Below are 13,045 nucleotides of genomic sequence, written 5' to 3'. Positions count from 1 at the left end.
TAACATAAACCGAGAAACCTTTCATTGCTACATTCCTTGTGAAACATAGAAGACGACATCAAAAGAAATGATGTCACTGATTTCAGCCTGGAAAGAGGTACAACTAAAAATTACATCCTTAACCTGCTCGTGATAATTTTGCTCTGTCCTGTTCAAATGAAAGTAACAGACAGAAATTCAGTGATCTTGGCAAGTGTTACTTTAATTGGAATGTATTCCGTATTTCTTCTCTTCCAAGCAATTGCATATTGAAACGTATGCAGACCAGGTTGTCCTCCAGCAGTGGTCTCGTTTTTTGGTTCTCCATTTTCGCATAAACTCCATACAGATGGGAATATACACATACATACAGGGAGAGGTACCGGCAAAAGGCAAGCTCTTTATGAGGCCGAGTAATCATTAGACATCTTTCACTAAAACCGATAAAAACATGCAGGTGCTTCTGTATTTAGAGAGGGATTGATATTGAAGAGATGGACATCCAGCAAACAGAGTATCCTCTGTAGCAGGATTTACACCATGCTTCATTTTGAGGACTATTAGGGCGCTTTAATTCCCTGTAGCAAATCTGACAGAGTATCCTCTGTAGCAGGATTTACACTACGCCTCGTTTTGAGGACTATTAGGGAGCTTTAATTCCCTGTAGCAAATCTCTATCAAGCCTGGGATAATACTGAGACAAGATCAAATAGTGAAGATTGCTTGTGAAAGCTCATTTTTGTCCTTCCTTACATTCCACACTCTCTTTCATTTGGGGTGGGTTTTTTTTTTGGGTAATAAATTGATGCAGAGCTCCTGCAGCAAGCTACATGCAAGAACCTTTTCCTAGCAAGTCTACAAGATCAAATAGTGAAGATTGCTTGTGAAAGCTCGTTTTTGTCCTTCCTTACATTCCACTCTCTCTTTCATTTGGGGTGGGGGTTTTTTTGGGTAATAAATTGATACAGAGCTACATGCAAGAACCTTTTCCTAGCATATTGAGATGTTACTTGGAAAAGTCGGGCAACCACCAGAAGAGGAGAGCCGGGATTTATTCTGAATGCATTATTCATAAAAAGAGCTGGCCAGCCTGACAGCGCTACAACAGTCAAAGGCCAAATCCTGCCCCTTTCTACTTGGGTTGGGGCTTTTATCTTTTAACTTTACCTGGGAAATGGAGATATGATGGGCAGACTCTTTAGATGATTGATTCTAAGCCTAAAACTCCACTAAAACCTTGGATCTTGTCTACTGAAGTCTTATTTGAAAGTGGCCCTTAAGCTCCTAAGCCTTTTGGATGTTTTTGACAAAGATAGTCAAGAATGTAATAAAAACACATCAATTTTTTACACAAACCTTACTTCAAAAAAAAAAAGGAGCAAAAAATATGCTCGTTATTTTGCTTAGCTTTTTATTCCATCATTATGGCACAAGATAGAACTTAAAGACAACATCGCCGAGTGAGTCTTCAACGTCCTTAAAATTAAGACTAATACGTTTTATAAAATTCTCTCGATATGATAACACTTTCCCTTACGAAGTGATAAAAAGGATTTTCTCTAGCATACGGAAGTACATTGCCACCTGCTGGCCACAAACAATTCTGCAATTTAATAACACCATCACGGGTATAAAACGGCAACATCTCACAACGCAACATACAGTTATTGAAGTACTATTGACCCAGACTTTGGCACAAAATTTATAGAAATGCAGCTGTGAACTTCTCCAAACACCATGTTCGTTTCTGAAACTGTGTGACTCCCTTTCGTACGTCTGTCTGCATTTTTTTTTTCTTTCTCTTAACTTTCTTAATGCTGAAGCTTCGTCATTTCAAAGGAAAAGCCATATTCTTTCTCAGCTGTTACACACCTCAATTTATTGGGTTAGGTTTTCTAAAATTTGGATTCCAGTTTATTGTTTTAGAACAATACATAAAATCATACATTTATAAATATATATATTATATCCTGTATACATAACACTGGTTTTCCTCTAGAATGGGAGGGCAGACCTTCGCACTACATCCTTAGTTGGTTTAGGCAAGGCCTTGCTCTTAGTTGATTCTCTGAGCTGCTTCCTACCAGAATCTAAAAAAAATATTTTTACCATCTTGTATCAAATTTTAATTCCGTTTGCAAATATATTTATAAGAAAACAAAATATTTGGTATTTTCCCCTCTAACCTCACTACTACCCTTATAAAATATATGGCTTTTCACGTTCCACTCTATTTTAGTGTTTTTCAATAGGCAGTGAAAGGAAGGACAACTTCCCCCTTTAACAGTTTTTTTTTTTTAATATATATAAGCACAGAAACCAGCTTGTGCACTTTCTATAGAATTCCAATGCATATCATGGTAATGTAAGTGCAGTGATTTTAAAAAAAAGCAGTCATGATTGATTGACATCTGTATATGAAAACATAATATATGATTATCATACAATACCCATTACAGAATATACAATCATCAAAACTGCAGATATATAAATACATTTTTAGCAACACCAAAGCAACAGTTTTATCTTATACACAGCATATGCATACAGAGTTATTAGACTAAAATTTTCATCTTGTTTTTTCTCAAAAGCTTGCTGAAAAACAGGAACATACCATGTTTGTAAATGGACTGCTTGACAGTGCTGTTAAGAAATTAAAGTGAACAAAGTTTAAAAAAAGTATATGCAATTCAGTTGGTATAAAAGAAACAAGCCCTCCGCGTTTTCCAATGTCACCATTGTTTTCCTATGAGACGGACACGTAGGTATGAGTGGCAGTTCTGCAGGGTCCGATCATACAAGGGTTTCTGGGAGGGCATCAGGGTTATCAGCCGATAACAGCTCCCAAATCTGCCACCTCTCCCTTTGCCAATCATGCCAGTCTGCCTCTGAAACATTTTTACTGTTCTGACTGTGAGGAGACGTGGAACAGATGCGACCTGTCTGGGTGTGCGGGGCCGGTCGCTCCTGCCTGGAGATGGCCTGCTCAGGGGCTTTGGCTGGTGGTCCTCCAGCTGCCCTGGTCCCTGAACTTTTTTCTTGGCGTTGAAATCTCCACAAAGAGTGTAACGTTGAAGAAACACTCGATCGCTGTGACAATGCAGAGCTTGTTTTTGCTGGACCTGGGTAAGGAGGTGGTGGCCGCTCTTTTCTGTAGGAGGGCTTGGCTGTGCTTTGTGAACAACCCGCGTTGGAGTCACGTTCACTGAGGTCCTCCACACTGCTTAAAGTCAAGTGCTGCTCCGACTTTGAGTGCGATAGGTCTGAACTCCTACTGCCGACCTCCATTTGCAGGTTACTGCACAGCCGAGACACCGTGGGCTGGAGCTGACACTCGGGAATGGCAGCAGTCGTCTGGCTCCTTCGCATGACCTGTCTGCCGGGGTCCAGTTCGGAGGAGCTGCCCTGCCACCGAGGAGAATACACAGCGAGGTTCCCCTGGGAAAGAGAGCACTGTCCGGGCTGCAGCAAGCTGCTTTCGTAAATGTTCCCGTAAGAACCTGGGGGCCAGAGTCAGAAAGACAACATCAGTCTGTGTAATCACGTACATGGCATTTAACAAGCTATTACTTTTCCCCTGTGTCACACTGTAGGACAGGGATGGGGGCTTTCATCATCAGGTTGTGTGACTAAAAGTGTATCAGCCTCAACGCCAGCTGAACCTGGCAGCAGCAGCCCTACATCCATCTAAACCACATCTAATAAATTACCCGGTGACTCTAATACTTTGCTCTGACATAAAGCCTTGCAGCACTTCGCATCTCTCAAATGCTCAAAAAGCATGTTTTAGCTCGAAAACATGTTTCAGGCTCACAGTTCCTCTGGGAGGTGGGTGCAGATGGGAGACAAACAAAGGCAGGTTGGGACTTGCTGGGACGACGTCAGCCAGCAGCAGCATCAGCACCCAGGGTTGCCAACCTCACAGCCTGTGCTTGTGCCGCCACAGCAGCCACTCTCAAATCCTCAACGGGCGTCCACCCTCCAAGGACTTTTAAAAGAATATAAAAACTATTTTTGGAAGTAATTTTAAAATGACTTTTTGAAATATCTTGTGACCGTTTGAAATGTTGCTGCATTTGTATAACCACTGCGCTTCTCTGCATTGTATTGAACAGTCACCTTTTATAAGTCCAACACTGGACAACGTGAATTCTCCTACTGGTTTCACTGTGATTTCTCAAAACCAAGAAATTGTTTATTTCTTGCTAGATTTGGGCTTAAAACTTGAGAAATAACTGACCTGTCATTGCTGGATCTTTGCAGCCACTTTTCAGCGTTGAATGCCAGGTGCCCCAGATATCAAAATGATCTTCGGAAACATCTAAATAGCAGTAAGAGCAGGAAGATGACGATGAATCAATCCTCTTAAAGCCATTATTTAGAAACATACAATTGGAATGGTAAAACCTTATGTAAGGTATCAAAGTCATTAACATATACTAGCATCTGACCTACCGTGCACTTAACACAAACATATTTGTTGACAGTTACTTGCTGTTTTAGGCTCAGACCCTGAAATGGATTCAGTAAGCTCTGTATGGGCAGGATGCCTGAGTTTGCTGAGAGACTGGAATTTCCCTTAACTCCTCTTCCTTACTGAAGTCAGTTAAGAATTTGCCCAAGAACAGGAGGATTTGGTCAACAGAAGGTAGTTCATGTGCTTTTTATGGGAAAGAATGGCAAAGCTCCCTCAGGCAGCCCCAGCCCCTGGGGTCACTGTAATGGAACGCTCTATCTACCTGCAGCATCGCTTGGGTCTTACACCAAAGTGCTGTCGCAAAATAGAGATTTAATGAAATGCACGCATCAGCCATTGTGCTGGATTATAACTGTTTCACGCCTTTTTCTGATTCCATCTGGCAGGAAAGAAATTTCCTAATTTGTCATAGTCCAGCGTCGCTGTGATGCATATTAAAGTCCAATTTCCTGTTCATAACTTGCTAGAAATCTGACCAAATTTTGAAACCTATTCAGAGATTTAGATGCTGAATACAGAAGATAAATGCCCATTGGCATTTATAAAGCATATAATTGACATAATTGTCTAAATCTCATTAATTCCAAAGGGAATTAAGTGCCTAACCAGTACCTCTGAAATGAAATAGTTTTAAAAATATCACCGAACAGGTATCTGCATCCCTAAGCACTGAAATTTCTTAAAAGTTTGTCTCACTAAATATGCATTTCATGGCCATAAATATTTTTTCAAAAAATATTTTAAAATGAAAACCATCTTGAAGTGCTGGTGAGCTATCAGTTTAAACCACAGTTCTTTACAGAAGAAACTATTCAGGTGTGCACTCCCTAGATAGCTATGGAAATTACGGATCTCTGCACTAGCATTGCTAGGTGTGTAATTGGTAGCAGGCGTAAAGCTGTGCAGTTCAACTTGAGAAAATTTGTAGCTTGATGTCCAAAAGTGTCAGATTTTTTCAAAGTCCAGACCATAACCTTGTAGCTATTACAGTCCTACAGAGCAGGACTAGAAATCGGTCTTCGCCATGTTGTCACAGACAGCCTGAAAAGCAGGACATGCATAGCTCTATTTTCCTAAATAACAGCACCAAATTTTGAGAAATGCCATACCAAGAGCATCCCTGACAGCTGGCTGAGCACACAAGGATCCTTCAGGCACAACACAAAAAAAATGATGTTGCTGAGTTGGTTTTTGTAAGGTTATTTACACCATTGCTCCTCAAATCCTGGTAGCTGATAATACAAAACCGACACTTTTCAATTAGTTCAGAAACCCCCATCAGTCATTGAGGAACACGAGCAGGATGTACTCTACCTTTTCTTGCCTGTGATGCAGAAGAACTCTCCTTTGTCTTAGGCTGCAAATGTCCAACCAGCGTGTACTGTTCAGGTACCTTGTACAGCTTATCTGGGCTGCGGGCAACTTCTTCTTGCATTGCCATCAGGGAGCGCTCAGATAGTACCGGGGAGTTGTTGTCGTAAGGGGAGACATCTCCGCTCGAAGCTTTGTTGGAGTCTGTGGAAGAATGTCTTCCTCCTGTGGAGTAGGAACCTTCTGACCGCAGCATCTCAGGGCTCCTGAGAAATTTTGATAAACAAACTACTGTTAATGAAAAATGTTCTATGTTCACAGCTACAGGTGCAGTTTGACATCATATAAATAAAATCAAATACAGGAGTATGATCACAGCTGCTGAAATGAAAAGGTTTCAGAAGCAGTACAGAGGTGAATTTTCCATGAGTAAAACTTTAGCCATGAAGTGGCCAGCAGAGGCCACTAAAAATCAAAAGATGTTGCAGTCACGAAAGAAAAACAACAAAAACCACACAACCGTACAGTTCATCACAGGAAATGAAATAGTCAATCAATTCCTTATGTCACCTTGACAATTTAGCTTGTTGCAACAGTAAACCTGAGGGCATGATAGGGAAGATCAGTTTGATGCTAAGCAGAATGCTAAAATCACTTCTTCCATTCTGAAGTACTACACAGCCAGAGAAATCAAAACCTTAGCTTGCCTCTCAGGCTATAATAAGGATCCTCTTCTGGAAGCACCAGAAGGTAAATATTCTACAGGAGACAAGCAGATGTATCTACTGTACTTCTAATGGGGGCAACAAACAACTGGCTCTGCTGGTAACTTCTACAATTTCTTTTATCCTTTCACCTTTACACCACCAACAGCATGGCCTGCACTTAATTTTGACAAAAAAAAAAAAAAAGAAAAAAAAAAAAGGCAAACAAACCCCCCACCAAAGTACAGCCAAGGCTCAGAGAGACAACTTTAATTTTTGAAACTTGTTGGGAAGGTTAGAGGGAGATTTCTTGAACTGTTAGTGTTTACTACGCAACTAGGAGGCAGTCCGTGAGTCACTGAACCTCCTAAAGAATATGTAGAAATAGTCTGTAAACAAACATAACATTTTTCCTAGCAGTCCTCTCTAATTTATATCTCTATTTCTCATTTTTCATTTCTTTGCATCTTGATCTTTGTTTCTTAGATGCTTATCTTTCTCTTCTCTCGAGTCAGACACTTCTCTCGGTGACCTCACATTAATACCTGCTCTAACGGAGCGCGGTATGACAGACGCTCATTCTTCTAAATGTGTACTGAGAACGGTCAGCCCTTCTCAGAGTTCAAACCCAAAGAGAGCTTGAACTGAGGGAACGGCCAAAGCACATTACTTGTTATGGAACAATAACCCTCTTTCCAGACAAATGAAATAAAACTGAAGAAAGAAAATAAAGAAAACACACAGTGGTAAGACTGGCTAGCCACAGCACACTAAATATTAATACAGACATAATGAGAAAACTTTATACCACTTTCAAGCTGTTGGGTTTTTTCCTGGCCAATTTACATTGCATGTCCCAAAACATAAAATATATACACTCAACATCATGATTATTGTGTTATTCAATATTATTTTTTTTCCCCAGTACAAAAGCAACCATAAAGTGTCAGGAATGAATTAACTTCCTTGGTAACTCTGAGCAAGAAATCTGTCACTGAACTGATCTGAACCTTAAGTGGGGCCAACTCAAAAAACCAGCGCTGCCATTTGGCAAAGTAGTGCTGTCCCAGGGTTCCCAGTGTGGTTGGTATGGTAATGTAATACCAAAAAAAAGGACATCATGCCTCAATTCTGTTAACTTCCCATCTCAACTTCTCATCTGAAGATGAGTCCACTGCCAATTAGTCTATAAGCAGCCACACACTGAGGAATTATTGTCTTTTAAGTAGGTGCAATTCTATCCCAAATCTTTTTTCTCTTTTTAGTCCCTTACTCCTTTCTTTCTGCCCTCCTCAGTACCAAAAAATCTTGTGCAGTGAGTCAACATGAAATTTAAGCAATGTCTTGGGAATTCTAGAAGAACAGAAAGATCTGAGAAAAAAGGAGAGAAATGTTGGTATCTGTAGGTTTCCTACGACCAAATGTCTTTCTCTCCAGCTTTCCAGATTGAACAACCGTCTAAACCTCACCCTGCTAGCATACAGACATACTTAGCACTAACGATGACACCAATAAGGCTTATCACATGTACATCTTTGCAGGATCAAAACCTAACTATGCCGCATAGGACAAAGAGAGAGGTATGTCACCACTTAGCCATGGCAAGGTAACACAAGGAATAGGGGAAAGGAAAACGGAAACGAAAGAACGTGGGAACATAAACTTGAGCTTTGTGAAACACTGATTTCATGTCTTACCTTGAATGGTCTGTTATAGTCTATCTCTTCTCAAGACAGAGGTCCTGATAAAAATTTACTCGAATCGAAACTGTCAAGTCTTTGGAAAGATCCAAATGTTCACATTTCTAAATTCATTTACAGTTTCTGCTAGTAAGCCCTTGCAATTACATATATATAAAATTTGTTTAGAAAAAATAAGTTTTAAAAATCAAAGCAAATGCCTGTGGACTCTGCCAATCTTACTACAAGAAACCATCAAAATAGATTGAATACTTTAAAGTTTGAAACTGATCTCATACATTTGCAGCTTTACCATGCTCTTCACGAACAAAATAAAACACAACTTGCAAAAATACTTTGGTTTGCATTTTTCCAAAGAAAGAATCAATTCTCACATATTCCTTAAAGCAAAACTTTTGTATCTGTTTGCTTTATGGTTTGAGTTCAGTAGCAAAAGGATGTTTATTAAAATTCAAAATTCATGTTCCCCTGGATAGCTGTGAGATTCTCTTCCCACACACTGGGGAAAAACTAAATTGGGAGGCAAATGTAAATAGCATGCAAGATACCCACTCGTCTATATGCAGTCTGTGAGTAAGGGCAGATTATGGTCTCCACAAAGAGTAATAGAAGATTATGTAGTATCAAATGCAATAAATGGGAAGGTAGGTAAAGTATTTTCCACTGGTTATGAACTATGTTAAGGAGAAGACTTAAAAAGTGGTTACATACAAACTGAAAGATTTGAAAGCTGCAGAAGGATCCTATGCCACATGTTCAAAAACTATTTCAGATTCCAAACCAAAAATCAACTACACTATGAAGGAGTCTCGGGTTTTCCTTTTTAACCAGCGTCCTTCTGAATTGATGTTATCCACCACAGTCTACTTGCATGGGTGAACTGGAAAAAAGTTAGTAATAATAATTACTTCTACTGGGGATATTCCTACTTTCCGACTGGCATCAAGGTCATCAAAACAGGAAATCCCTTTCTGGTTTTGGCAGAAATCTTTTTCTGTTATATCTCAAAGTTTCTGAGTGGGAAAACAATTATGTCTTACAAGAGGCAAATCATACGGAGTGTGACGGCTTGGCAGCACGCAGTAGTAATTTCCATACGCATTTGAGCAACACAGGTGCCACCAACAAGAGAGATTATTACGGGATTATGATGTGGTTGCTACTGTAACAGGGTAGAGGACTCAACGATTCAGGAAGCCTCTGCAGCTTTGAAAACTGCATTTACGCATGCTGTATGGCCTATTGTACGTCTTCCACCCTGACCTGTGGCACAAAGATGATTTCATCTAAAAACACTGGAAAATTCTGTAACTTTGAAACTCATTTACTCTCAAAGGACTACTAACCATGATAAGAAACAGATTTTATTTTTGTGTTAGTTTAAAGATGCTTCATCTTACAGCTGGACACCCCAAATTCCATTGTCATCAAGCCAACACACAAAAAGGTTGGGAAGTCATCCACAAAAGCACACTTCATAATTGCTGCCAACGGTAATTAGTGCTTTACCACGACTGACTTCCATAACTCCCTGACACTCCATTCACAATGCTCAGCTCTTAAGAGAACTGAAAGATGAGGAACATCTGATTTGTCCTCCGCTGGGGAGGAAAAGAGATTGTGTTTTCTCTGTGAGATCAGAGCCAAGAAAGCATTTGTAATGACAACAAAAGCAGAAATGTGAAGGCAATTGCAGAAGCAGGACCTTCAGAGCAATTAATATGATATGAAAGTCTTGAAGCTGATTTTCCATATTCTGTGCTATGCAGCCAACTGGCTTTTCTGATGAAGATCGTCTCAAGAATATGTAAAGTTTTCTGTTCCACAGATCCAAATTTGGATCTTGAGTACATGACCAGAAAAGTTCCAAGAGTAGTAAGGATGTATTTTGGAGGCTCAGTTTTATCAAATCAAGACAAACATCTCCTTGTTGTCTGCTGCCTCACATTTCTTACAAGAAAAACAACCAACACATATGTAGGCTCAAAATTGAGATTATGTTCTGAAACAGATTAATCTCTTAAGAGCATCACCCTCCTAGCAATAACACTAAGCAACATTCCCTCTAATTGCCTGGAATATCTTAATCAAGAAGTTGCAATCACAGTGAAAACATATCTCATTAACATTAAGAATACATCACTTACATGATAGCAGAGTAGAAGAAAAATGACAGATAGTAAGTTTTTCCTATCTCAGTGATACTTCATCTGCCCATTACTGAAAATACAATAAATTAGTACTAGTGTAGCTATACGGTCCTATTTGGTTTCATAACCTTTTCTTACAAAACCCCTTTTGTCAGTTGTGACCAGCTTTGCACAAAAGATTCATTTGTAGGTGTGCATGCTGGCTCAAAAGCAAGGAAGCTCAAGGAAAGGTGGATTAAGTTAAAGGAAACAGGATCTAACAATAATAGAATTTTGTCTTTCTACTATATAGATGGTGAAATCCAACATGAAAGTTTTTATTAGCTAGAGCTGGAAATAATACAATCATTCCAAACGGAGGGCTTAAAGAAAGAAGTCTCTACAGACTTTACCATATGTCATGTGATTTGCAGTGTCTCTCCTAATTGTGGTCTGGGCTCATGGCAAATGTGAGACAAGTGTAAAACACAGCTAACATACACCTCTAATTATCCTGCATTTATTGTGATCTAAATATACACATGGTTACTTGTCAGTCAGATGTAAACTAACAGAAATTATTTCACGTCTATGGTACACTAAGAAAACACACAGAGACAATTACCACAAGTCAGATGATCTGTGATAATTTGCTACTGCATGTTATGTGCTCTTGTGGTTAAGTCAACAAACCAATAAAATCCTTTACAACACATGATATATTCTGCACGTATTTTTTGTTTTTAATTTTTATAATTAAAGCTTTTTCCTCCATGTGTTAATTACACTATTTCTTTTATACCCCTTCCCTTAAAGTCAGGCACACTATTACACTACCTCCAACTATACACAATGATCAGAGGGAGAGAAAAAAATCATAGCTAACTGACTGTACAAATTCAAATTTAATTATATTCTGAATGCACTAGGCACTTTCCACACACACAGGAAGACAAAGTCCAATCTGTCCCAAAGAGTGCACCTCTTAAAAATTACTTAAAGCAAGCTTGTCAAATTTTGTGATTTTTGGGTCTGATATACTGGGATTCACTAGAATAAAGGCAATGACTGTGTGTCCCATGAGAAAGCCACAAATCCTGTTAATCCAAATGTACAAACTCACAGCGTTAAGGCACATGGGTGTAGGCATACATATACAACATACACAAAGTTGGAATACCTTATGTATCATAACTGCAATAGTGACTGGTGTGATTTTTTTTTCTCTTCAGATCTTTCACAAGGCATACAATTAAATAACATCCAAAGCGTCTCCACAAACCTGCTGTTGTGCCAGTTGACTTATTTACAATGTCCTACGTGTATACAATAGGAAAAAACCCAACAAATTGGTCAAATGGCTAGGCGTGATCATGTTAAGGCACTGTAGGGTGTGTTTCAAGGATAGTGTAATACACGCCTCCTGTTACTGAAGACTACAACAAACCCAAGACACGAACCAGCAGTTCACTAGAATACATCCTGTCAGATAATAGTGCACTGAATATTTTTATGTACATGTCATTGTGTTCTCTGAAGCAGAACGCAATCTTTCCTCTGAATCGGGAAACGAGATTCGTCTTTAGAAAACACCGTACAAGAGTCATAATTTCTTTGGCAGAGTCTCTGTAATGGGGAGGATATTTCTACTCCACTGTAGACAGTGCAGAAGAGCTGTGGAAAACCAGAACCTTTTGAACACTTCCAGTGGGAGATAGAAATTCCCAGCAGAAACAGGGATGATGAAAATACAGATTACTCACGATGACTGGGAAGCTTTCCTCCTCAACAAATAGTCCACAACATCTGGGTCAGTCTCTAATAGGCTAATAAGCACTTCATTCTGTAGGTCAGGGGAAACCTATGAAAACAACACAAAATACTTAATTGGAGATGAATATCCTTTCACATACATTAATTTGGTATTATGCTTAATCTAAAAGACAAAGCACAACTACATTTATGGAGCGTATATAAAACAAATATTCAGAAGCTTCCACTTAAAAGAGAAATTTCATATAACAACAGGTGAAATAGGACTAAAGATCACTTTGTATAATGTCAAATGCCGATTACTGTTGAATAACCCGTTAGTATCCAGTTGGGTGTTACATCTGATAACAACAGTGGCATTACTCATGTATTGCAATCTCAAAAACTCCAGTTTAAGGTCCTCACCTTACATCCCCATTTAAAGATCTGGGGACATTTACAAATTTCCATTCCAATCAACTGTACTTCTCTTCTGTTAGAAACAATGTGAAATGTAATTACACAGGAAGGAGAATGTTTCTTCATATATTCTGTGGCATTTGACTTATTTATGTCCTCATATGGAAATTCCATGGTAACTGTTCTATCTATGAAGTTTTTCAATTGCTTCATTTCAGTGAGACATGCCAAAGGCCAACATTTTTATAAAGCCTCATAAACATTTAATGTTCAGGTATCCATATGGGATCCAGATCTAGAATCCTGGGATCTAGAGGCATTTAAATTCCTTCTTATGCTCAGTCAGAACTTGAGCAATTACAGAGTTCATCTGTCCATCACTCAGGTTTACAAGTAGGTCCTGTTGGATCTCCAGCCACTCTGGACTTCGGGAAGTAGCAACTGCCTCAGCCAAAATTTGTGTCATCTTCTTTGGAGTCTGGCCTTCTGATTGCTAACCCTCTCTAGTGCACTTTGTATGGAGATGAACCTTCAAAACACTCGATAGCTTCAGCTCCTGCAGGATACAGCAAC

At 39.2% G+C, this 13,045-nt stretch overlaps 1 protein-coding gene across 1 annotated transcript in view; it reads right to left on the bottom strand.

Moving 5' to 3' along the window:
* Window positions 1-2,772: 2,772 nt before the first annotated feature.
* ARHGAP6 (Rho GTPase activating protein 6) overlaps window positions 2,773-13,045 on the bottom strand; it is a gene marked incomplete at its 5' end in the record, with an annotated part of 31,936 nt that continues 21,663 nt past the window's right edge. Inside the window, 4 exons of the mRNA XM_009705559.1 lie at window positions 2,773-3,479; window positions 4,220-4,300; window positions 5,771-6,033; window positions 12,064-12,161. Of these exons, the coding sequence (XP_009703861.1) occupies window positions 2,773-3,479; window positions 4,220-4,300; window positions 5,771-6,033; window positions 12,064-12,161 (1,149 nt within the window). The remainder of the gene's footprint in view (window positions 3,480-4,219; window positions 4,301-5,770; window positions 6,034-12,063; window positions 12,162-13,045) is intronic.

This window comes from Cariama cristata, unplaced genomic scaffold (assembly GCF_000690535.1).
Source record: "Cariama cristata isolate BGI_N322 unplaced genomic scaffold, ASM69053v1 scaffold4178, whole genome shotgun sequence".
Classification (NCBI taxonomy): domain Eukaryota; kingdom Metazoa; phylum Chordata; class Aves; order Cariamiformes; family Cariamidae; genus Cariama; species Cariama cristata.
The sequence above is the reverse complement of the archived record's forward strand: the minus strand, read 5'-3'. Positions and strand labels throughout refer to the sequence as shown.